Source organism: Erythrolamprus reginae, chromosome Z (assembly GCF_031021105.1).
Source record: "Erythrolamprus reginae isolate rEryReg1 chromosome Z, rEryReg1.hap1, whole genome shotgun sequence".
Classification (NCBI taxonomy): domain Eukaryota; kingdom Metazoa; phylum Chordata; class Lepidosauria; order Squamata; family Dipsadidae; genus Erythrolamprus; species Erythrolamprus reginae.
This window is the reverse complement of record NC_091963.1, coordinates 62,092,914-62,120,359: the sequence shown is the minus strand read 5'-3', so window position 1 is coordinate 62,120,359 and position 27,446 is coordinate 62,092,914. Positions and strand designations below refer to the sequence as shown.

General features: G+C 42.8%; 1 protein-coding gene across 2 annotated transcripts in view; it reads left to right on the top strand.

Annotated features, from left to right (window-relative positions):
* HECW1 (HECT, C2 and WW domain containing E3 ubiquitin protein ligase 1) overlaps window positions 1-27,446 on the top strand; it is a 318,946-nt gene that overhangs the window by 87,721 nt on the left and 203,779 nt on the right. For both annotated transcript variants that reach the window (XM_070729542.1, XM_070729541.1), the window contains exon 5: window positions 2,215-2,384. In XM_070729542.1, the coding sequence (XP_070585643.1) occupies window positions 2,215-2,384 (170 nt within the window). The remainder of the gene's footprint in view (window positions 1-2,214; window positions 2,385-27,446) is intronic.

Below are 27,446 nucleotides of genomic sequence, written 5' to 3'. Positions count from 1 at the left end.
AGTCACGGAAGACTTTTTCTAGATTCTTCAAGATTCAATTTCTCAAAATATTTTTAATTCTGGATTTGTACTACTGAACATAAATTTCTTTCTTTTTCTTACATAGCTTCATCTTTGGCTGTCACATTCTTTTAATTCTTTCAGCATTTGAAGTGTCTTTATGCCCATCTATTTTCATCAGATCATTTACCCTTTGATTGACTATATTGTGAATGCTACCATGATTTTGAAAGTGCTTTTATTCAGTTACATCTCAGAGCAATAATCAAAACTTAATTCACTGGTTTTGAATTTTGTTTGGTTATCAAACCTGTTGATACAGTTCTACAGAGAAATTATTGAGTCTGTCATTTGTTCTTCTATAACTATCTGGTTGGGTATAAGGTACAGGTACAGATTTCAGTGGAAAATTAGGACTGCAGAAAAAAAACAATTTCTGCCTTCCATTGAGGACTTATATACTGCATGGGTCAGGAAGAGGGCTGACAAAATATCTACAGACCCCTCACCATCCTAGACATAAATTGTTTAATCTCCTCCCTTCAAGATGCATACCAAAATAACTAGACAAAAAGACAATTTTTCCCTCATGCTTTTACTCTGCTAAACACATAATTCCTATAGCACTGCCATGTCTAAGGATATTTCCCATTTAATAAGGCTATATTACTGCTATCCTTTTCATTTCTACTACCTTCTCTTATTGGTATCTTATGAGATCATCCAAAGGCATGGGGTGAGGTATCATCAGTACGCTGATGATACCTAGTTGTACATCTCCACCCCAAGTCCAGTCAACGAAGCAGTAGAAGTGATGTGCCGGTGCCTGGAGGCTGTTAGGGCCTGGATGGGTGTCAACAGACTCAAACTCAACCCTGATAAGACGGAGTGGCTGTGGGTGTTGCCTCCCAAGGACAATTCCATCTGTCCGTCCATCACCCTGGGGGGGGGAAATTACTGACCCCCTCAGACAGGGTCCGCAACTTGGGCGTCCTCCTCGATCCACAGCTTATATTAGAAAACCATCTTTCAGCTGTGGCGAGGGGGGTGTTTGCCCAGGTTCGCCTGGAGCACCAGTTGCGGCCCTATCTGGACCAGGATTTACTACTCACAGTCACTCATGCCCTCATAACCTCGATGTTCGACTACTGTAATGCTCTCTACATGGGGCTACCTCTGAAAAGTGTTCGGAAACTTCAGGTCGTGCAGAATGCAGCTGTGAGAGCAATCATGGGCTTCCCCAGGTATGCCCATGTTACACCAACACTCCGCAGTCTGCATTGGTTGCCGATCAGTTTTCGGTCACAATTCAAAGTGTTGGTTATGACCTATAAAGCCCTACATGGCATCGGGCCAGAATATCTCCGAGACCGTCTTCTGCCACACAAATCCCAGCAACTGGTTAGGTCCCACAGAGTCGGCCTGCTCCGGGTCCGGTCGTCTAAACAATGTCGTCTGGCGGGACCCAGGGGAAGAGCCTTCTCAGTGGCAGCCCCGACCCTCTGGAACCAGGTCCCCCCAGAGTTGCCCCCACCCTCCTTGCCTTTCACAAGCTCCTTAAAACCCACCTCTGTCGTCAGGCATGGGGGAATTGAGATACTGTATTCCTTTTCCCCCAGGCCTATACAAGTTATGCACGGTATGTTTGTGTGTATGTTTTGTCTTTTAATAAGGGTTTTTTAAATGATTTTTAATTGTTAGATTTGTAATATATTGTTTCTATTATTGTTGTGAGCCGCCCCGAGTCTGCAGAGAGGGGCAGCATACAAATCTAATTAATAATAATAATAATAATAATAATAATAATAATAATAATATATTATTATTATTATTTTGCTGTTCTTTATTCCCAGTAAGAGATTATGCACTAGAGACAAATTCCTTGTGGATTCACTCACACTTGACCAATGCTTGGCCTATTCTAGTCTAGTCTAGTCTATTCTTAGAGAGGATCTTCATTTAGCAACAATAAAAATGTAGCAAACAATGAAAATGTTTCATTTAGCAAACAATGAAAATGTAATTTTATAATGAATCCTCAGATTTAAAATCTCTGTAGATCTTAAGCACCATTGTGGTTTCACTTAGTCCACTAAACATGGACCACCTATATTTATTTAATTTGATACACACTTAAAATTTTCAAATGATATATATGACTGATAGTTTAACAGAATATAAATAATGCTAATATGAATATCTAACATTTTGCAGATTTCCAAGCTTTTGGTTTGAAGAAAGGCATGTTCTTCAATCCGGATCCTTACCTTAAAATTTCAATCCAGCCTGGAAAGCATAGCATCTTCCCAGCTCTTCCACATCATGGACAGGAAAAAAGGTCCAAGATTATGTGTAACACTGTCAATCCCATCTGGCAAGGAGAGGTAAGTTATGGTCAAGAAAGAAATAAGGATGCCTAGAGAGAGAAAAAAGAGGCAAGGTTGTTCTTGCTATCCTAGGCTGATCTTTTCTTCTATAGGGAGAAAAGACTCATTTTTAGTATTTTATATATTCATTTAAAAACACATACCACCATTTTCAAGGATTTAACTCACTCTTCCAATTTCCCCCTATAAAAACAAGTGTTCAGTTAAAAAATACTCCTCTAGAGCTCACATATCACTCTGCATACAGAGATATGCTTTTAATTTCATCTTTGGATCCAAACTATGATAGAAATAGAACTCTTCTTCAATTGGTTGTTTTTCTTATGTATAAATTGTATAAAATCTCCCAGATGAGGTGTGATATAATGTTCAAGGACATCGGATCAAAGACAGTTATAGATAAACAGAAAGCCCATCTATTTATGTCAAAATAGGGAAATATAGAGATTTCTGTTCTTCTGTATGAAGATGATGTCATGCTGCTTTATCTAACCCAATTGTCCTGAAAAGGTTGCTTTGTATACTAGCTAAACACACTAAAAATAATGGCTAGAAATTAATTACTGTTAAAGTAAGATAATTGTTTTTGCTAATTCTCTAATGGCACATGTCTAGCAATTAAATAACCATTTAAAAGAAGAAGTCAAAACTGTTAAATATCTCGAGATTGTTTTCCATGCTATGAGCAACTCTAAATATTATACTGCCTATGTTACTTTAAATGCACACCATACACAAAAACTAGTGTTGGCTTTACAAGCTTCTATTTCTCCAAAAAATCTCAGCATATAAACGCAATGATTAAAATCTCCTTGGATGTGATTTAAGTTTACCTTTGTTTTTGGAGATCATTTCTTTGGAAAAAATTCAATCCAATTTACTTGCATTTTGAACATGGCTTTTATTGCAAAGCTGACCTACTTAAAATAGAAACTTCTGCCTAGGCCCTAGGCCAATGATGGTGAACCTTTTTAGTTCGTCTGCCAAAAGGGGGTGCTTGCATACCCTTCCACACTGCCACTGTGCATGCGCACAACTCTCCCCTCACCCTCACACATGCACAGGGCCTCACTGAAGCCTGGGATGGTGACAGAATGACCTAAAGGACAAAACTCCAGAGTGTGAAAAACAGCACAATGAACAAACTGGAATCTATTTTTCTGAACTTCTGGTTTGCCCGTTTTTCGCACTCCGGAGCTTCAGGAAAGCTTCCCTGAAGCCTCCAGAGGGCAAAAGGGCCTTCTCCAAGGCTAAAAATCAACTGGGCAGCATGCACATGTGTGCTGGAGCTGACATAGGGCAATGCCTCACATGCCATGTTTGCCATAATTGGCCTAGGCTTTCACCTTTTCCTATTGGCATAAGTTGGGTTTTTTATTTGCAATCAGCTTGGTCCTAGTAATTATGAGTGACAGTTTTCAGTCCCCTGGTGTCAGACAATTCATGTCAAATTGCATTTTTATGGCTATCCAAAGTTACCCACATCATTTTTCTTATTTAGTATATTTACTTTAAGTAATGAAATACCTTTGATTTCATTTATATATACAATACATTTTATTCATACCCTCTTTTCCATATCCTCTTTACATGCCACATTTAAATCCATATTCAAAGTAATTTCAGACTGATATAGTATAGTTTATTCTTCTGTAACTTCATTAACACCCTGTAATATGAGATAATATTTAAGATGGTTGTTCAAATATCCACCATATATTCCATTGTTAAAGTATTTTGCTCCATTTTTATTAAACTTAACTTTCCTTCTCTTTAAAATGAACTGTTTATTATTTTCTAGCTCCCTTTTCTGTCTGAATGTTAAAACCCCATCTTATTGTGTTTTTCCTAAAGAAACCCAGACAATCATATTTTCCATTGGGAAGGTTTCATCTAACTTATTTAAAATTATAGTCTATTTCAATCCTTAAATCTTTTGATAATTTTCTAAAAACCAACACTCTCAGTTCCCTTTAGCTGTTTAATCAAAAAAGTAATATTCCCAAACTTCAAATGTGAATTTAAAAATTGTTTCTTTAAGGAAAAATTGAGTCACCTAGTAGTTGCTACAAAATTTTCCATTACAAAAGGTCTTAATATTTTCAAGACAATAAAAAGCAAATCCAAAATGATTAAGAAATAAGTCTCAATCAAGTTGAGCTTGTTTCTTTCTCAATTCCCAGCTGCTCAACTCATAAACCAAGAGCAAAACACCTACTTCATACATATGAAGAATGGCTGTCTGGAGTACACATGGATTATCTCATCCAAGATCCAACTAAACTAGTTGAAGAAATACTCTCTGCTTTCTCATAATGTTTCTGTTTAGTTTGAGAAATAATGTTAGACTGTGTTGTAGCCTGAATCTGTTTATTTAAGATCTGCTGGAACGTGTTACAAATAACACAAAGTAACAGCAAGTGAAACAGTGTAACAAAAAGCAAGCAGCAGGGATAGCAAGTTCTTTTAAAAAAAATTTCCTTGGAGGCATGGCTTTGACAGCCACTTGAATTTCCTGATCGCGTTTTAACCGATCCGCTGCTGGTATGTAGATCAGGTTAATTTGCATATATAACACCCCTTCCCTCCTAGTTCTTTACATAAGTGTCAGTCAGTTAACCAGGTGAAATAGTCCTCCAATCAGATTGGCTGTCACGTTTCTCTCTCTGACCTGCGCAATTCAGTCGAGTCTGCGGCGGCGAGAGGGGAACTCCATAGGCTTGGCCTGTGTTGAGTTTCCTGTGTTGAGCCTGTGGTACCTGTACCAGACTCCAGGAGTCCTTGGCTCCCCCTGCTGGAATCCCTGGGAAGATCCGGTAGGTACTCCGCTATGTCCTCGGATACTTGGCTGTCCATGGGGTGACACTGTTGTCTGTGGTCACTCCCTGTGAGAAGCGAAGACCCAGAGTCCTTATTTAAAGTCTGATTTTCTCCTGACTGGAGGCAGCCTGACTCTACTCATCTCCTGATTTGGTCTATGTGCCTCCTCCACTCTCGACCGTCATCTAACAGGATTTTGTATGACTTAGGGCCCATTTTCTCCACTATGCTGCCTCTTTATCAGGCCATTCCTCCATCGAAGTTTCTTGCATAAACTAATTCTCCCACCCCAAAACTCCATTCAGGTTGTGTGCATTCTTTCTGGTGGGTTGTAGTGTAAGAGGGGTATAGTCTGTCTAACTTTGACCTGAGTTTCCACCCCATGAGAAGCTCTGCAGGGCTTTTATTCATTATTGTGCTTGGCATGATGTGTTTTGTTAAGAGGAACTGGTCAATCCTTTCTTGTCAGTCCCCTGGTGCTGAGCAACTTAGGGCCTTTTTTCCACTCTCACCATTCATTCTACTTGTCCATTACTAGCAGGCAAAAAGGGTGAGACCAGTGCATGTCTTATGCCAAGTTCTGCCAAGAACATCTCCATTTGCCTTGCAGTGAATTGGGTCCCGTTGTCAGAGACAATTATATCAGGAAGTCTATGTGTGGCAAACAGTTTTCTCAACACTTTTACAATTGCACAAGTAGTTGTGGACCTCATCATTATGATTTCCAGCCATTTTGAGTATGCATCCACCATTGGGAGTCTATGGGGCCTGCAAAGTCTATGTGGAGTCTTGACCAAGGTCCTCTAGGTGTCTCCCACTTTGCTGGTGTTGTTTGGGCGATTTGCTCTTGATTCCTGACATGGGTTGCATATGGCCACCCATTGTTCAATGTCTTTGTCTAGGCCTGGCCACCATAAATGATTCCGTGCTAGCCCTTTCATATGTACTATTCCTGGGTGGCATTTGTGTAATGTGTCCATTACTCTTTCTCTGAGGGTTGAGGGAATAACCACCCTGTCTCCCCACAATATGCAGCCCTTTAACATGGACAATTCTAATTGCTTACTCTTTTATGGTTTGAGTTCCTCTGGGAGTATTTCCTCTATCCAACCCCCGAGTATGTAATTTGCTAAGGTATGAAGTGTCTTGTCTCTTTGTGTTTCCTTAGCTACTTCCTCTGCTGTTACACTTGGGCAATCACCTAATTCTATTAACAATATGTCTGCTGCTGGTGCAGGGTCATTAAGTACTTTAGCTTCCGGACAATGGCTCAGCATCAGCATGGCTGATCTCCTCCCCTCCCCCAGTGGGGGAGTCTAGTTGTAGCTGGAGGAAGTGTAGTTGTAGTTGTAGCTGGATAGAAAGATGGCCCACCTGGTCATTCTGGGGAACATAAAGGCAAGTGTGACTCTGTTCTCTGCAAATAGTCCTAATAGTGGCTTATGGTAGGTGACTAGCTCGAATGAGTGTCCATACAGATAATCGTGAATTTTTTTAACTCCTGCTATGGCTGCTAATGCCTCTTTGTCAATCTGACTATAGTCCCTCTCTGTGGGGGATAATGTTCTTGAAAAGAAGGCTATATGAGCCTCTGTTCAATCCGGAAATATGTGACCCAGAACTGCACCCACTCCATGGGGGGAGGCATCCCAGGTTAGCCTTAAGGACAAAGTTACATTATATTGAATAACTATGCTATTATTTATTTATTTATTTATTTATTCATTCATTCATTCATTCATTTATTGGATTTGTATGCCGCCCCTCTCTGAGGACTCGGGGTGGCTCACAACATATCGAAGAAATCATGACAATATATCTAGATCCAATTAATATAATTTTTAAAAGCTAAAAGTTCTAATATTATTAAAAACATTCATTACCATTCACTCTGTGAAAACATACTATTAGAAGACAAAAGGTTTTATATTGCCTTGAATGTATTCTGTTCCTTGTTTCTCCATGTCCAGCTGGCTCCTTTCTGAAGCAATCTATGCAGGGGCTCTGCTGCCGTGGCTTTCTGTTTAAAAAAAATGGAGTAAAAATTCAATAATCCTAGGAACGCCTGTAATTCTGTTTTGTTCTGGATTTCTGGGGCATTTTTTATGGCTTTGATTTTCTATTCTGTGAGGTGGATTTTTTTCCTGTCTATTTTGAAACCAAGGAATTCTATGTTGGGGACAACCCACAAGTATTTATCTGCACTTAGTCTTAGCCCTTTTTCCTGAAATTTTTTAAAAACTTCTCTGATTCTGTGTGTGAGTTGCGTGTATGTCTCCCCCGATATTAATATGTCATCGAAGTAAGGGACAATGCCTGGATTCCATTTAATAGCCTTTCCATGAGGCTTTGAAAAATTCTGGGAGCTATGTTCACTCCAAATTAAAGTGGTACATTTAAAGGCTCCCCTATGTGTGATAATAGTTTGTGCTTAGGCTGTATTTTCATCTACCGGGGGCTGCTAGTATGCCTGAGCTAAGTCTAGTTTGGTGAATATAGTCCCCTTTCCCAGTGAATGTAATAGGTGTTGGATTACTGGAATGGGGTAAGCGTTGTGCTGAAGCACCCTGTTTAGAGTTGATTTGTAGTCAGCACATACTCTTATGGAGCCGTCAGGCTTAAGTGGTATTATGAATTGGGTTTCCCAGGGTGCATAATCTACAGGTACTAGGATTCCCTGGGCTAAGAGCTTGTAAAACTGAGCATCTAGCTTCGGGAGTAGTGGCAATGGTACCCTGAGGTTTTAGCCTTAATGGGGGTATTGTTGGGTCTAGGTTGAATGAAATTGGTGGACCTTTATATTTACCCAATTCTGCAGTAAAAGCTTCCGGGCTTCTTGTATTTTGTGAAGCCCAGTTACCTCAATACCCAATGGTTCCATCCATTCCACACCTAGCAGTGTAGGCTTAGCCCCGTCTACCACAATCAACGGCAACGTTAATACATAATTTTTGAAAGATACAGATACCCCAACTTGCCCCAATATCAGAATCCCATTCCCTTGGAAGTCTTCTATGGTTAGTGATACAGAGTCTAATTGGTCTCTCTGAATATTTGGCATATACAATTTAAGTTTGTGCCAGGGCATAATACTGTATTTTGACCCTGTGTCCAGTTCCATTTTGCACAGCCAGCCGTTTAAAAGTAAGGAAATGGACAGTTTGTTTTTTCCGGCAGGAAAGGTGTTGTTTACTGCAGAGTAGTGGTTACCTCGGTTTGGTTCCCAATCAGCTCCTTCTGATCTCCAGAGGTTTCCTCTCACGTAGCTGTGTGTGGGCCTGTTATCTCTGCTCCGCCAGCTGTTCCCATATGGACATTGATTCCTACTTGGTGGGGGGTAGTCGTCCGGTAGAGATGAGAGGCATGCCTCTATGATGTGCCCCCATCTCCTGCAGCAGTGGCAACTCGCATGTTGGAAAGGACATTTTGCTCATGGATAATTGTCTTTGGACCCCGGCCCAATGTTCCCTCTGATATTTTTTTTGTGAGTGGAAAAGTATAGTATCTGAGAGGCACATTTTTATTTATGAGCATGAATGAATGAATGAATAAATAAATATTTTCTGTTGTATCATAACTCCCATTAGAGACCAAGATAATGAGCCATTCTCTTGCTAAAAGGGGGAGAAAAGTGGAACAGGGGAAAAAAGCAAATTAAGTAAGATTGCATGAAGAAGGGAAAATAAATTGGAGGATGGAAAAGGATGGAGGAGGGAAATGCTAAATTGTATACAAAGAAAAGCATTATTATTATATACAATACTTCTATCTCACAATTATACTTTCTTCAAATAAAAATGAAGAATTGTTTAAGAAACCATTTTGGAGGGGGATGCTGTTGTTAACTGGTAAAATTTTGCACAGACATCAGTAATACGGAGTCTAGGAGAGATAAATATTTGTGTACTCTATGTTAGACTGCAAATGTTATTACTCAATATATTTAAAATTATTCCTTATTCTACTCCCTTTTCCTCCAAGCAGTCAGAACAACATTTACTACAGATTGCTCTTCTTCTCTTACAAATCTAGTGTGACAAAACTAGGATGAACAAAAGGGTCGCTTCCTCCAAGACAGGGATAGGCAAAGTAGGCTCTTCTATGACATGTGGACTTCAACTCCCTGGATTCCTGAGCTAGCATGATTGGCTCAGGAATTCTGGGAGTTGAAGTTCACAAGTCATAGATGAGCCCACCTTGCCTACTCCTGCTGTGTGCTGAAAAGTGGAAAGCTCTTGTCTTGGAAGCTGAATCATAAGCAGGCTCTGTATGTGAATCCCCTGTTAATTTCTAAGAAAGCAGGCAGACTTAGATGAAAAGAATAAGAATCTGAGTTATTTCTTCCTTTCTTCTTTGTGCTAAAAATTATACATTCTCAAATTGCAGCGAGCAGAAAGCCAGTGAATAGGCAAGAGAGATGGATTAGAGTACAAGGCAAAATTTAAATAGTGCGAAGTATGCAATGGGCCCCTGCAGGATGTGTGGAAATATGCTCACCTGCTGGTGTGTGTGTGGGGGGGGGCAAGCAGAAGAACACAAATCAATGCAGAAAGTTAACTTGGGAGACAAAATAAAATAGGTCCATGATTAAAGCATCTCTCCAAGGCTCTTTCTCAATACTGTTAACTCCATGCTGAGATTCTTTCTGTAACATTCTTGTAAGAATCTGGACATTTTTTAAACCTAAGGTTTAAAAAAACAGAGCAAAGCATAAATAAAACAGGGCAGGCCTTGGGAGACCACGGCGTCTAACGCTTTCTTATGCCTGTCCAATTAAAATGAGATCTGTATACTCTTAGCGTTTGAAGAAAATATTTTTTTTAAAAAAAGCATTGCTCAAGAAGACTTCACTGCCTTCCCCATCCTCAATAGCCTCTATAGAAAAGCTTCTACTCAGCACTTCTAAATCAGGGGGGGAGGGATGAGCAGGGGTTTAATTTCCAAGTCAACCTAAATACAATTGGACAAAGGGAGGGAATCGAAGCCAAGATAGCCCCGCTTCCTTCTTTGACATGAGGCAGGATGGCAGAGAGAGGCACTGTATCCCAGGGAGTGAGAAGGGGCAGGCTGCTTGCTTGATAACTTACTGCCTGAGATCTCCGCCATCTTCCTCACAGCATACAGCAAGATGCCTTTATAATCTTGTGGGGCACGTGAAAAGATGTCCAACCACACAGATGCGCTTAGTAAGCAAGGGGCGGAATCGTACTGGGGAGGGCCCAGAAAAACAAAAGGACCAATGGGAATTCCCCTTTCTTTAGTGTCACTGGTTTCCAGGCAGTCTTCCTTGACTTCACCCAATACAAGAGAGTTCTGGGCAGAGAGAGAAGTGGAGAGAGCAGGAGACACAGTTAGTAAGCGAGGGGCAGAATCTTACTGGAGAAGCGAGTGAGCGAGGGTTCACATCCCGACTGCGCGGCTTTGGAAAATGCTGCAAGGCAGTTTCCTGTTGGCTGCGTGGCTGTGCGACTACACAACTTAGAGGGAACAGTGCTCCAGCCATTCTCCACTGCACTGCTCAGAGAGTCCAAGGTGGGTTATTATTCAGCCTGATTGGCAGGGACCGAATTAGCATAATTGTTATGTCCCGCCCACCACTACCCTCCTTAGGTCAGTCTAAAAAACTCAGTCATAGTGTAGGGACGCTGAGTTTCTCCTCTCTACGGAGAGTAAAATTCCTTTTTAATAAATGCATGTGTTTTTTCTAACTGTTTCTTCTTTTTCTGTTTCAGGAAGAAGAGAGAAAGGATTTTCCCTGAGAGCCTCTTCCCTCTGGGGTACTGCTCTCCGACACTTCACCCCTGAGAGGCCTCTGCTCTCCGGAGCACTGCCTTGGAGACAGGGAGGATGCCTATGGGGTCCCTGACGTTCGCGCTCAACCCCCCCCGCTGCCGCCGCCGCCGCCACCAAATTACTGTTCTTTGGCTCGGCTGTCCTGAATTAAGGAGATCAGCTGTTCGGCGGCCTCGCAATCGGCCGCGGAGACGTTTAGACCGGCGGGGAAGCCACGACGCTCCCCGAAGGAGGGAATCAGCTGTTCGGCGGTGCTGTAAGCAGCCGCCGATTCTTTACAGCGGCGTGACGAGCCGCAGGTGGGCGAAAGAGCCGCAAAGCCGCAATGGGGGCTCCCATTAAGGTCACATAGCTGACCGGGACCGCAGGGGCAATATAGCCGTGAAGCCGCAACGGGGGCTCCCATTAAGGTCACATAGCTGACCAGGAGGAAAATCGCCATTTTGGGGCGGTAACTGAGCGGCCGGCAATGAGGCAGGGTGAGTCCTCAAGCTACCGAGGGCAGGATAGCTCCGCCCCCCTCCCTTTTCGAAGGACGCCATTTTGGAGCAACGGTGGGGCCATCAGCCAGTGAGTCAGCAAATGCTAGCACTCCACGGTGGCCATTTTTCCTCCATGGAAGGAGAGGGGCATTACCATGGCAATTTAGGAGACCAGTCTATCCCAACCACCTGACAGGAAGTTGATGACTAGTTCCTCCTGGGAATGAGATAGCATTCTCTCTGATTGTGCTTTCCAGTTCCTGCTGTATTGAGCCTTTGGTGTTACGGTACCATGAGTGTTGATCATTAATAATGTCTCAACAACAGAATAATCCGGCTGACCCGGCTGTCCCCTCCACTAGCAAGGGGAAGGATAAGAGCCAAAGCTCTAAATCCAAAGGGAAGTCTTCCCAATCTTCAGTGGCCTTGAGGGAGGCTGAAAAGAAGATCAAGACCCTAGAGGCCCAGTTGGAATTGAATAGGCCAAGGCAGGGTCCTAGTCCTTCTGCCACTTCTATTCCTCAACATCATCAAAGCCCCCTAGCCTCTGCTGTTCCCTTTGAGGGACCACACCTTTCTGCAGCTGGGGAATTATCTCCTGATCGCCCATTGAGTGCTCCACCTCGATCGGAGGGGATACAAAGAGCAGAATGGCCCAGACCATCCCAATCATGGTCTCAATCTACACAGCCGCCTGCAGCCACTTTTACACCGACTGCAGCGGGTCTCAGGGGCCCCATGGACAACTGGCAGGCGATGTCCCCCTCACTACAGGACATGATAGTGTCTGCATATTCCCAGGGCATCGCAGTGGGTGCCCAGCAACGCCCATCACCTCTGCCAACCCAAGCCAGCAGATCAGACCCTTGGGAAGCTCCGGCTCCTGCTCCTTCCTTGCATGATTCCTTTCAGGAAGACTTGGATCCAGGAGAAATGGCCTCAGATGCAGAGGATGAGCTCTCGGGGGATGAGGCCAACCTACCAGAGCAGCCAACTTTAGTAGGACTGTTCAGACACTCCTTGTTCAGAACCCTCTTGAATAAGGCCAAGGCCACACTGCTGCCAGATAACTCATCAAAACCAGCTGGCCAAGAGGTGGGCATCATGCCAGCGGCCAGGCTCATTGATGAACCCCAGAGGGAATCAGAGCATATCCCTGAAGTGCCTATCTTCGCAGAAAATATTAAAAAGCCCTGGTAGAACCCATCAGCAGCCCTGGGTCCATCCGCCATTGACAAGAGATTTTATTCCTCTGACCCAGAGGTGGAGGACTTGCTCCAGTACCCTTCAGTGGACACTCCTGTCACATCACTGATGTCCAATGCAGTAGTGCCTTCAGAGATGGCAGACGGCCTGCGCCCAGAGGATAGGAGGGCTGAGAACTTGGTCAAGAGAATGCACCAACTTTCTGCCTGGTCCCTGAGGGCTGCCTCGGCGGCCTCCTTCTTCAATAGGGCATCCATTTTGTGGCTCCAAGATATGCTCTCAAGGCTGGGACCAGAGGACGCTCGACTTCGCCAGGATGTCAACAAACTCATTGCCACTGATAAGTTTTCTGCAGATGCCACCCTAGCATCTGCAAGATTTTCATCTCGGGCACTGGCAACTAACCTCTCTGCCAGACGCTTGATTTGGCTTCGGTCATGGCAGGCAGATGTAAAATCGAAATGGCGCCTAGCCACTGCACCATATCAGAGTGCTAAACTTTTTGGCGAGTCGTTAGACTCTGTCCTGATCGAGGACAGAGATAAAAGAAAGGTGTTGCCAAGGTCAGCGAGGAGGCAAGATAGGCGAGGGCTCCATACTTTCGCAGACAGCCCTTTCGGCCGGAGACATCCTCAACTTCATCCCCAGTTGCTCGAACCTATGGACAGGGAACCTATACCCAACCGTCCTATCGATCTGACAGAGGCGGATACGGAGATAGGAACCGCCAGTTTCAGCAGTCTTGCAGGTCTTACAGAGGCGGGAACAGAGGGGGATTCCGCAAGCAGAAGTGACTCCGGCCACGACCCGCCCATAGGTGGACGCCTGCAATTCTTCACCGAATTTTGGGAATCCATCTCCACCGACACATGGGCCTTGGAAACTGTGAGTCAGGGTCTGCGGATAAACTTTTGGCGGACCCCTCCAGTCAGATTTGTACAATGCCCCACCTTAAGTCATCCTCAAAAAAGATCTCTTATTCTTCAAGAGGTCCAACATCTCTTGGACATTGGGGCAATAGAACCGGTTCCGGCAGAGCAGAGAGGCAAGGGGTTCTACTCTATAGTGTCCGTGGTACCCAAATCCTCCGGAGGATGCCGCCTGATCTTGAACCTCAAACAACTGAACATTTACATCCGGTATCAGAGGTTCAAGATGCATTCATTACAAACCATCCTGGCATCCATCCGTCATTAGGATTGGATGACCTCCATCGATCTCAAAGAGGCGTATTTACATGTTCCGGTTCATCAGCAACACCGTCAGTTTCTTCGCTTTTGCCTCCAAGACCGGCACTTTCAGTACAAAGCCATGCCCTTTGGCCTGTCTTCAGCACCCAGAGCCTTCACCAAGCTTCTGGATGCATTAACAGCCAATCTCAGGTCACACTCCATACGGCTGCTAGCTTACTTAGAAGATATAATCGTCCTCTCCAGAAGCCCTCAGTGGGCCAACCGGGATTTGGCCCAAGCGATGGACTGTCTTCAAAGAGCAGGGTTTACAATCAACCACGACAAGAGCCACTTGCACCCAACCAGGTGTCTGCTTCACCTGGGTACGACAGAGAGACAGCAGAAAATACGGACACTGATACACTCGATATCACGCCGCACCAAAATCCCCCTGGCACTGCTCTCCCAATTGCTGGGAGTCTTCATTTCCTGCATCAATATCGTGCCATGGGCTCGGCTACACGCCCGACCCCTGCAGTGGCTTCTTTTTCCGTTCCAAAGGGCTCGGCTAAGCAATTCCAAGCATCAAGTGCACCTGACCACAGCAGTTCGGCTTTCCCTTCCCTGGTGGACATCACCTGCAATAGCCAGGGGTTCTCCCTTCTTGTTCCATCAGGAGGTGACAATCACCACGGACGCAAGTCTGTCCGGATGGGGAGCGCATTCCGGATCCCAGGTTGCTCAGGGCAGATGGTCAGCCTTAGACCTGACAGACCCCAACATCAACCTCCTGGAACTACGGGCAGTTTTCAGAGCACTGCAGACCTTTTCAGAGACTGTGACGGACCATCACGTCCTCATACTAACAGACAATGTGGCAACAAGGGCCCACATGAATCACCAGGGGGGCACACGGTCGGACCGCCTAATGCAGGAGGCGCACGCCCTGATGTCATGGGCAGAGATGCATTCTGAACGATTCCGAACACTCTTCAAAGGGAGCCCCATGTAGAGAGCATTACAGTAGTCGAACCTTGAGGTGATGAGGGCATGAGTGACTGTGAGCAGTGACTCCCGGTCCAAGTAGGGCCGCAACTGATGCACCAGGCGAACCTGGGCAAACGCCCCCCTCGCCACAGCTGAAAGATGTTTCTCTAATGTGAGCTTTGGATCTAGGAGGACGCCCAAGTTGCGGAACCTGTCTGAGGGGGTCAATAATTCCCCCCCCCGGGTGATGGACAGACAGGTAGAATTGTCCTTGGGAGGCAAAACCCACAGCCACTCCATCTTATCAGGGTTGAGTTTGAGTCTGTTGACACCCATCCAGACCCTAACAGCCTCCAGGCACCGGCACATCACTTCCACTGCTTGGTTGACTGGATGTGGGGTGGAGATGTACAGCTGGGTATCATCAGCGTACTGATAATACCTCACCCCATGCCCTTGTATGATCTCACCCAGCGGTTTCATGTAGATATTAAATATCAGGGGGGAGAGGACTGACCCCTGAGGCACCTCACAAGGGAGAGACCTAGAGATCGACCTCTGACACCACTAACACTGACTGCGACCAACCGGAGAGGTAGGAGGAGAACCGCTGAAGAACAGTGCCTCCCATTCCCAGCCCATCCAGCCGGCGCATAAGGATACCGTGGTCGATGGTATCGAAAGCCGCTGAGAGGTCAAGAAGCACCAGAACAGAGGATAAACCCCTGTCCCAGGTCCGCCAGAGATCATCCATCAGCGCGACCAAAGCAGTTTCCGTGCTGTAGCCGGGCCTGAAACGTGACTGTTGAGGGCCTAGATAATCGGCTTTTTCCAAGGACCGCTGGAGCTGGAGTGCCACCACCTTCTCAATAACCTTCCCCATAAAGGGAATGTTGGAGACTGGATGATAGTTATTGAGTATGGCTGGGTCCAGGGAAGGCTTCTTGAGGAGGGGATGCACAAGTGCCCCCTTGTATGGAGCCAGAAAGGACCCCTTCCCAAAGAAGCATTGACAATCTTCTGGACCCAGCTCCGTGTCACCTCCCTGCTGGCTGAGACCAGCCAGGAGGGACACGGATCCAGTAAACAGGTGGCGGAACTCACAGTTCCAATGGCCTTGTCCATTTCATCAGGTGTTACCAGATCAAACTCTTCCCAGACCAGTGGACAAGTACGGGCCTCAGTCACCTCGACTTACTCATTGTCAGTCAACTCTGTTATCCAATCGGAGTCGAGGTCCGCCCGGATCCGGGTGACTTTATCAGCGAAAAATGTGTTAAAGTCCTCGGCACTACTCTGCAAGGGCTCCCCAACTCCCCTCTGGTTAAGAAGGGAGCAGGTCACCCTAAACAGAGTGGCCAAAGGTCCGCTGATGAAATCAAGGCGGCATGATACCCGCATCTTGCCGCCTTGAGCGCCACTTTGTAAGTCTTAATATGAGCTCTTACAAGTGTTCGATTGGATTCGGACTTACTCTTCCTCCATTGTTTCTCTAGACGTCTCTTCTGGCATTTCAACTCCTGGAGCTCCTCATTGAACCATGGAGCTTTATGGGGTCTAGTGCCACGGAGAGGTCGCAACGACGCAATCCGGTCAAGAGCCTCCACTGCAGCCTTGTTCCAGGCCTCAGCAAGAAACTCTACCGCTGTGGACGAGTGCATCTGGAATAACCCCAAGCGCCCTCTGAAAGCCCTCTGGGTCCATCAGGCATCTGGGGCGGAGCCACCTAGTCGGTTCCACCTCCCTGCGGGGAAGGATTGGAGCCAGGAAGTCAAGCCGCAATAGAAAATGGTCTGACCATGACAAAGTCAACTCTTCTAAGCCCCTTAGCCTCAGACCATTACCCAATTGCTCAGAGAGGAATACCATGTTGGGTGCATGCCCCCTCTCATGAGTCGGACCCTGTACTACTTGAGTCAGGTCCATGGCTGTTATGGTGGACATGAACTCTTGCGCTAGCCCAGAGGTTTCACCGAGCGATGGTAGTTTAAAGTCCCCAAAGACAATAAGTCTGGGGAACCCTACCGCCAACCTGGCTACCTCCTAGAGCAGCACAGGCAGGGCTGTTGACATGCAGATGGGAGGCAAGTACGTAAGTAACAAGCCCACCTGAACCCATAAGTCCAACTTCACCAGGAGGGACTTGCAACCCGCAATCTCTGAAGTAACAAGTCTATGCAGGCAAAGGCTCTCCCTGGCTATAATAGCCACTCCTCCCCCCCCTTCCCTGGGGTCGGGGATGATGCCATACCCGAAACCCAACTGGGCAAATTTCAGAGAGAGGAACTCCTCCCTCTGGGCCCAGCCAGGTTTCAGTCATACATGCCAGGTTGGCCTCCTCATCCAGGATCAAATCCCAGATGAGGAGAGCTTTATTTACCCCCGACCTGGCATTAAGTAGCAGCAGCCTGAGCCCAGGGCCAGAGTTACACTCATCACCAGTGCCTTGAGTTGAGCTAATGGAGCTGGAAGAAGGAATAGCTATTAAGTAGCAATCCCTCCTTCCCCTGGAACAGCTAGCTCCATGGCTCCCGCCATATCTGCCTCTCCCCTGCAAGACTGGAATATTCTGACCCTCTGTCATCCTAGAGATAGGTGCCCCTCCCTTCCTGCCTCTCCAGGGTCAGATGTGGCAAGAATTTCATTCATATCGTATCCATTCACCTCATACATACTATAGTCCCACCCACCCCATCCCATCCACCACCACCCTCCTATCAACTCCCATTCAATCCACTCCATTCATTCCAGTAGTCATAAACATCCATCACTAAAAAACTCAATAATTAATTTAAAATATAAATTATCTAAAACACTAGTAAAATAGTCCCATTCATTCATGGCATATATAATTTAACCCCCTTAAAATTAGCTAAAAGCAATGAACATAAAACATAAAAAAACATAGGCAAAAATAGCATAGAAGTAATTAATTTGCTAATAGTTCTTAGAAAAAAGGGAAAAGCAGCAGCAAGAGGATGCCAAACTCCAGGCTGGTTAAGTTCTTGAAATCATAGAAGTTCTATAAAAGTCCAATATTAGTGTCTGAGTCTCAGAGTACAAATACAAGATGGTCTTTCCAGTGCTGGCCATAGCCATTGACCAGTACTGTAAAAGTTCTGTCGCTTTACCTCGGTTGAAATTGTCCCAAGTTCTTCTTTCTCTGCGGAGGCTCCAATTCTCGCCAAATGCCCTGGTCGACCTCCAGCAGCCCTCAATCCCATTGGGCAACATCTCCATCGCCCGTTTGTGGCTCCACACAGCCTGCACAGCTGCAAACCGCCCCTAGGTAACCCACACACAACACGATCCTGGTAACTCTTCGTCCTCCCCTTTCGCAGTAGCGAAAGTGAGAGTCCTTCCAACACCCGCCGCCTCCACCTTCGGCGTCCCAGTGTCCTAGGTCCATGCAATCCAGTGAGCCAGAATTGACGAAGCTGACTGGCTAGGTCCACTGATCTTATTAGGAAGGAGGTCGCAATTTCTCTCAGTCCCAGGTCGGTGTAAGAGGCGGAAGGCAATCGGCGGCTCAGTTGTTTTTTCTTACACCCGCCCTTTCCCAAGTCCCAGCTGATCGGCTAATCAGCTTTCGGTGCCCTCAACGCCTTTATCACTTCTCCTGCGGTTTCTTCTCCTGTGGATGGCACACAGTTCGGGATTAAAGGGAGATGACTCATGCGGCAAACAGGCAGACGGCTCAGGCTGTAATGGCAGCCACCATTTTCTGAGCCCCAGCTGACCCCAGCTGATCGGCTGGCTGGCTTTCAGATGTCTTCGACAGAGGCAAGCAAATAGGTCCTCTGAGGCAGTGACTTTTCCCCTCTCCGGTGGTACAAGAAACGGGCTGCTGCATAGGTTAAATAACTTCTATACAGTGATGTTTCCCCAGTAGTCCAGTGGAGCAGCAGTCCTCTCCCTCCTTCCCGCTGCCTCACTGGAACCGGCACCGTTATTACATCAGGAGCTTCTTCTGCCTTTTTGCAACTCAGGGAGGTAGTCTGTTTTCTATCTGAGAGATTTCTCACCATGCCTAACTCCTAGATTCAGTTCAGCAGAGGCAGCAGCTGCAATTCATCTCTTCCTCTCCACCTTTCCGTTTAATAATTTACTGTCTTGTTTATGAGGCTGCCCTATCGTGATGATGATCCTATGCGGTTCTGTAGCTGATCTCCTTTTATTTTCTCTTCCACAGATGTGTGACTATGTCTTTCTCTTTTTTAAGGAAGTGCAGCCATGCAACTTAGCAGCATTTCTATAAGCCCATACAACATGTACTTTGATGGTACATAATATCAATACAACCCTGTAATGGGAGAGTCTCTGCAGGCAGGCACAGATCTCATTCTCTCCCTCTTCCTTGTCTTCTTGTGAAGCTAATTAAAAACATCCAGTGATTCTTTTGGTGAGGCAGAAATAAGATTGTGCTGGTAAAGCCAATGCTCATTCTCCCAAAGGGACACATCCTTTCTCCAAGTAGGAAAGCTGGGACAGGGGCAGTTTTCCTTGCCAACTGCCAACTGCAGAAGCAAAGAAGTGTCATATGGGCTGCTGTACCTGGAGAATCCATCCTCCATCATCCTGAATCCAGTTTCACACCCCTCTTTGGCCCACTTGTTATCCTCACCCACTCCCTAGTCCATATTATTTCTTTTAGCCTCTCCTCCCTTCTTTTCCCCACCCACTCTCATCAAACTCAGGATGCTCTTCTGCTCTTTTGGGTGCTCAGTTCTCTCAGCCACAATGCAAAAGCAGAGAAAAGGCTGATTTTTAATTGTTAAATCAATTAACCAATGAGCTATTATTCCTCAGAGGTTTTGCTGTCATCATAGTAAATTTTTATAATGGGTAAATAAGAGTAGAGATAAATAAGTCTATTTACTATTTAATGATAATTTTTCATGAGATCAAATGCTGTAGTTAATTAAATAGATGTGTTTGAATGTTAGTTCTTTTAATTAATCCAAATGTTCACTGAAAATGTCTGAAATAAATAACCAAAGAAGGCTTCAGAGTAAGAAAACAAGGTTTATTTGGGTGCAGAAATCTCTCTACTGCCCCAAACAGTTGGCAAACAGCGGTGTCACCCCTTTCGGGATACACACATACAGAAGCTAAATGCAGGTTTATATATCTTACCCAGAGACCTCTCATTCCCACCCATCCTAACCTAGTGGGTGGGTTACAAAAGTAATCACATTTCCCGATATGTGTCCTGCTCTTTCCTACCTACCCCTCCCTTATCTTATCTTCTAGCTGCTTAACCACAAGTTTCAACAGAGGTACAGGTTTCCCGTTACAAGGGTTGCTTAAAATTACTGACAAAGGTATGGTTTACCAATTCATGCTTACTTAACTTATATACAAAACTTTAAATTTTAGATATCTCTTCTTTCAATCCCCCATTTTCTTCTTTGGGATTTCTAAACACCATTCTTTCAAGGTTTTTTTTAAAGTTTCTTTATTGAATTTACAAAAAGCAAACGTAGCAAGGTTGCTTAAAAATAGATCAACATTCATTAAAATATAAATTAGTACATTAATTACCTATACCATAACAATCTCAAAATATTAGAAAATCTTCAGGAGGAGGGAGAAGAAAAAAAAAAGAAATAAGATTAAAAAAGAGTGAGCGGAAAGAGACAGAGGATAGGGGAAATAGGTGAAGAGAAAGTAGAGTGGAAGTAAAGAGGTAGAGGGAGAAGAGGAACCAGCAAAAGGCTGGTGGATCATTTCCATACAACGTTAAAGCCAAGTGTGTCACTGGTACATTATTCCCTTTCTTGATTCAGATGAAAGTTTCTGTTAGATTTGTTTAGGGTTAAGTGTATGAGTTCTTCCAATGTTACGTATGCGATATATCTTTTACAATGTATTAGTTACGGTATTGTTTTAAGATTTATCTTTCATTAGTAAATTATTTTGTTGGATTATCTTTGTTTTGGATTATTTGCGGGGGGAAATTTCCCCTTAGCCAATCATACCACTTGTCCCAGACTTGGAAAAAACCTGAATCATCTTGGTTTTGTAATTCCACGGTCAGTTTAGACATCTCTGCGTAGTCCATAACTTTGATTAGAAGATTTAAGATAGTAGGTGTTCTTTCTTGTTTCCAATATTGGACATAGAGAATTCTTGCTGCGGCTAAGATCTGAGTTATAATATAATAATCTTCTTTACTAATCTTTTGTCTAATTATCCCTAAGAGGAAAAATTCTGGTTTTAGGGGTATGATTAAGGAGATAATTTGATCTATATATTTTTTTCTTTTTAACCAATAGATTTTTGCGAATTTACACGTCCACCACATGTGATAGTATGTCCCAGTTTTTTCATTGCACTTTCAACATTTGGGAGAGGTATTTGAATAAATTTTAGCAAGTGTAGCTGGAGGGAGATGCCATCTATAGAACATTTTATATTGGTTTTCTTTCTGGGTGGTGGCAATTGTATATTTATAATTTTTGTCCATATTTTTCCCCATTCATTAAGATAAATATTATATGGTATGGTTTACCAATTCATGCTTACTTAACTTATATACAAAACTTTAAATTTTAGATATCTCTTCTTTCAATCTCCCATTTTCTTCTTTGGGATTTCCAAACACCATTCTTTTAAGTTTTGTTATTCTGCTTTCGCCTTTCTGGAATTCCAGCTCAAATTCTCTCAGAGCCTCTTTTTCAACATTGCTCAGCCATAACATTGTTTGCTCAGTTTTTGGTTTTGGTATATTGGTGATAACAGTTTTCCACTGTGGATTGAATAACACTTCAAACAAGAGGAAGAAGACAAAGTAACATTAGTAAACGTAACAGGATTACATCAATCATGAAGGCTGCCTGTTTCCAGTTTCTAAATATACTCCCCAAAATTCTTCCTCATCCAATAAACCAGTCCACTTTGGTACCAGTACATGTATGATTTTCTTCAAATCTACGGTTAAATCAGCTACCACCTTTCCCACAGTATTTATTTGCAAACAACAGTTGGTCAACTTAATTTTTTCATATATGCCCCCTTCGGTGGCTAACAGATAATCCAATGCAAGTCTATTCTGATAAAACGCTGTCCGCAGTTTATCTTGCTCAGTTGCTATAGTATTCAAGGCTGCATTTATTCTGTTCCCAGCTATTTCCATTACTGCTTGTAACCTTATAATCCTGTTGAGCATATAGATTGGAATCCAGTATCCCCAACTTCCATCCATCGAAATATGTGATGATTTGTTCCGGGGCCCATTCATCCTTTGCATATTGACCAACTTGTAACCCTCCGATTCCAGTACCAAGTCTAGTGTTGTCACTCCTTTTTACTTTGGTTCCTCTCCAATTCATTATAAACTGGTACACCTAAATTTTATTGGTTTCTCAGAGGTATTAAAAAGAAAGATGGTTTAATCCAGGCTAACACACAAGTTCCAGTCCCGTTAGTAGGTAAATATTCATATTCCGTATTCACACAAATTCAATACATGCCTTTTGATGTGGTCCAATTTCCATTACTACTATTTTTTTAAATTCCTGTGAAATTATGAGGAATGATAGTATAATTTGTATTACTATGCCATACTCCATTCTCCCAGTACCCAAGACACATCAAACCCCCCACATATGGACCACCTGTCTTATTTTGATTATAACAGGCCTTACCCACCAAATTAGTTGTTAAAGCCCACTTTCTTTCAGGATATTTCTCTTTTTCTTCTTGCTGTTCAATTTTCACCATTTTACATCATCCCTTCCACCCCAAAGGTAATCCTTCATATGTGTTGTTTCCACACACTACTCTTCACCCCTCCGGCAATTTAGGCAGTATTTTATCCATTCCAATTTTAATTAACCATCTTCTACTACTTTTACACATCCCTTGGTGAATTAATGCAACCTATTCCCTACATTCTTTTCTTCTTCCTCCTTCACTTATACATTCATTTAACTTATGTTTATACCATGCTCTCTTCAATGACAAGGGTAGTTAACATTCTTGTCTTTCCAGACCCTCCATTCTTCCTTCACCACTTGATCACAATTCTCCAAAAGTTCCCACCCAATCTCAAATCTAAGTTTCACTTGCTTTAACATAAATATCTATCCCTTTCATACCACTGTTTCTCATTTGCCCCTTCAACAATCATAATATACAAATAATTAATATCAAACAATTTCTTTCAATTTTCCCTCCATTTCTTCCTTTCTTTCCCATCCAAAGGTTCTCTGTGGTTACCAATCTTAAAGGTAGCTTTCTAACTGGCTTAAACCAAAACTCCTTCTCTTCCTTTTCTCAAGGAGACATCCATCAAGTCAGATCTAACTCTGGTCTATAATTTAATTACTTCATCTCAGTAATGTTATTTGATCCTTCTTCTAAATCTCCTGATAAAAACTAAGCTGGATTCAAGTTAACATCAGTAGTTAACACTAATCATTTGCTCCATAAATATTCTCTCGTATTTCAGACTTTTTCAATCCATTGGCCATCTACTGGCTTTTTGGTTCAAGACCAAAAAGAGAGGTACTAAATTTTTTAAATCTGTGTGTCCCGCACACAGACATAAAAAAAAGAAAGAATAGCATTTTAAAAAAAAATAAGTAAAAAATCTTAATGAGGTATCAATGCTTTGCTTTTAGTAAATTGATTCAGATTCAAATTCCATTCAAATGGAAGCAATTCTCATAGATCAAAATATTTACAATCTATATGTTTAATTAAACTTTTTAAACCTCAAAAATCTTCAACAGGAATCGAATTAAATCAAACAGTAAAAGGTTTTATGAATTGCCTGCTAATTTACCCCCCCCTTTCTCTCAAGCAGGGAGAAGGGGAAGTAAGGGTTAAAAGCAAGCAGGTACACTGAAAGGGGTGGGGTGGGGTGGGGTGGTAACTCCCCCCTCACTCCTTCAGGACAAAAGAAAAAAGAGAGAACTACACAGAAACCAATCTACAATTATTCCAGGGAGCTTTTTCACAAGCTAATGAGTTCCCTTTTACACACAAACACACACACATCATTAATTTGCTGGCCGGCCAAACATATCACAATCAATCCAATTCCATTCAATTCTACATATCATTATTATGTTAAATCCCCTATAAATTGCTCAGCCTCTTATCTTACTTGGAGTAAACTCCGTATCTTGGGGAGTCGTTTTAGGACGCTAACTCCATTCTCCTGAAATACGCATGGAAGTCAGAGGGGTCTAAATCAATTGACTTGTTAATGACTGACTCAAAAATTGCATTTACGGGCTATTGATTCAAGGCATTTTCAAGATGTAACTCTCCCCCTTTTGTTACTAGGGAGCTCTTAACTTTTTAAACTCTGGGCTATCTGTCCCCTTTAACTCTTTTACTTCCTCAAATAAAAGTTTTAAAAACTCATTTCTGGTTCAGTCTGATTCTTTTTTCTCTCTAAATGTAAATGTTTTTCATATTTGCAGGGCCAGTTATTCTTCTCAATTCTCCTGCTTCTAGTTCTTTCCCCCTTACTCTTTGCATTAAGTTTTTTTCTTCTCCTTATCTCTATTTATATAAATTTGCTGTACTACTTTTAATAATTCATCCAAACTTTTACCAGCCCATTGTTGTTTCTGCAATTTGTCTGATGTATCTTTGGTACCGTTAATAACAAATTGCACCTTAAGAGTATTAGCATGGAGTAGGTCTTCTGGATTGAGTTCTCCATATTTTCAATAAGATTCCTTCATTCTAGTCAGTAAGTCAATTGGACTTTCAGTAGGTGCCTGCATCAAATGAGTAACCTTTCTAATGTTCCTTCCATAGGGACTGCTTGTTTCATTCCTGCCATAAGGGCATCTCTCATTCTTTTCATCTTTTCTACATCTACTGGCACTTTATTTTCCCATGCGGAACAGATTTCAGGCACCACCTCACTAGGTAGGTCCCCATTAGGATTGTCCTTTTCCCACTTCTGCCGGGTTACCTCCTTAATCAATTTCCTCCACTAATTTTATCATAACCTCATTCTGTTTCTTTGTTTCCTGCAGCACAGCTGTCTAAATTCCCATCATCTTCTTCTTGACTTCAGCTTCCCTATTCACATAAGCTTCTTGTGCTTTCTTCAAAAGGACATCTAGCCTCAAGACTCCCTAATTCATCTTCTGCAATTTAGTGTATGTATCGGGGCTAGAATTTACCACAAACTGAACATCTACATTTCCTTCGTGTTCTTCTGCATCTGGGTCTATCTCTCCATATTTGTGGAAAGTTTCTTTAAGTCTCTTCAGAAACTCTATGGGGCTTTCATCTTTGTCTTGAATGGTTTGATGAGCTCTTTTGATATTATGTGCTTTAGGAACAGCTAAACATTGAGTCATTCTGTGTCAAGTGAACCAATTTTAAAGATTATCCCCACCTTACCATCTCAGATTTTGATGAAATTTGACACATAGTTTCTTTATGATATAAAACTGTGCTGTGCAAAATTTTAGTTCAAAAGACTAAAAATTGGAAGTTCTAGGGGACCTCAAGTAAAGGTTTGCAAAATGCTGAGTCTGCAAAAATGACATTTTGGGCCAACTCCCAGAAGCTGTAAACGTGGCAGTTTCAGTAGTATACTGGAGATATTTAGAGAACCTGCAAACCTTGTAAGGCTTTATAAACTGGTAAAACCCCATGTACATAATCCTCTTACTTTTTACATGGTTCAGGCTCAAACTTGGCAAAAAAATCCTTCAAAAATGAATTTACAGCAATCTTCAGGCTGCTGTGGTTTCAAAACTACTTGGCCTTTCAGGTTGATTTTTGACAGGTGTACTATGTACACAGTCGCAATGAGGACTTCCAATTTGTAGCACTCTCCTTCAAGTTGTTGAAAAAATATAAGAGTTCAAAGTTGGTATTTAATGGGTTTTTTCCAAATTTTGGCTATATTTGATGCCCTGTTTGATCCTGTGGGACAGATTCAATCCTCTTCAATTTAGCTCCATTAGAAAGAGCAGACTCTCTTCTTTGTTTTCAGTTTGGTGTCTTGTCACATAAGGATTGGAAAAATGTCCTCAACTGTTTGTGGGCAGCCTGTGATTTCTGCACTGCACCCTTGATTCAAGTGCAGTAAAAGTTATTCTTTTTCAGTAAGCAGCATTTTTTTAAAAATAAAGAACACAAGATGTTATAAGACTGTGTTCAAAAATATTAAAAAACCAGGAATGTTTGTTAGGAAATGGAAGGGTGAGGCCTGGTTTCAAATAAGGGTCCCAAAAAGTGGGGGGTTTGTCAGCATTGTTGTATGATAGAGGAAGCAGGCCCATTGATGTTTCTAATGGCTGTATAAATCAGTTAGTGCTTTAAACATGCGTTGGTCCATGGTGGCTCATCCTGAACAGCATATTCTAGCAGTTCTTCCAGTACCAGCTACTACAGCACTTGGATGACAGTATAAATTACCAAAAAACCCAGCTAAAATTATCAGTGAAAAATTCTTGTCTCTGCAGCACTGATGTTTTACTACAGCTTGGAAACCATTAAGATACCTCATTTAGGCTTGGGAACCTAGGCAAAGACACCCAAAAGAGGCTTGGAAACCTCATGTAAGATTTATTTATTTATTTATTTATTTATTTATTTATTTATTTATTTATTTATTTATTTATTTATTTATTTTGTCCAATACACAATGAGGGTTTTAGTGGGTATATATCTATATACACATAGTAAAATACATGATGAAGATTATAGAGGAGATACTCATAGTAAAATATATCTAAGAAATAATAGAAAAGAAGATAAAGTAATAGAACATATCAATGAAAGAATAGAAGAAGAGATACAGTATAGGAATAGAAGAAAGGTATAGGAGATATAGGAGAGCAATAGGACAGGGGACGGAAGGCACTCTAGTGCACTTGTACTCGCCCCTTACTGACCTCTTAGGAATCTGGATAGGTCAACCGTAGATAATCTAAGGGTAAAGTGTTGGGGGCTTGGGGATGACACTATGGAGTCCGGTAACGAGTTCCACGCTTCGACAACTCGGTTACTGAAGTCATATTTTTTACAGTCAAGTTTGGAGCGGTTAATATTAAGTTTAAATCTGTTGTGTGCTCTTGTGTTGTTGTGGTTGACGTTGCAACATATGATCTTGTGGGCAATACTTAGATCTTGTTTAATGCGTCTTAGTTCTAAACTTTCTAGCCCCAGGATTGAAAGTCTAGTCTCATAGGGTATTCTATTTCGAGTGGAGGAGTGAAGGGCTCTTCTGGTGAAGTATCTTTGGACATTTTCAAGGGTGTTAATGTCTGAGATGCGATATGGGTTCCAAACAGATGAGCTGTATTCGAGGATGGGTCTGGCAAAAGTTTTGTAAGCTCTGGTAAGTAGTGTGAGATTGCCAGAGCAGAAGCTACGTAGGATTAGGTTTACAACTCTTGAAGCCTTCTTCGTTATATTGTTGCAGTGGGCTTTGGCACTTAAATCTTTTATTATTAGTATACCAAGGTCTTTAACCGAGTGGGGATTATCTGTGATAATTTGATTATTCAGTTCGTATTTGGAGTTCAGATTCTTCTTCCCAATGTGTAGGACAGAGCATTTGCTAGTTGAGATTTGGAGTTGCCATGTGTTAGACCACTCAGAAACAGCGT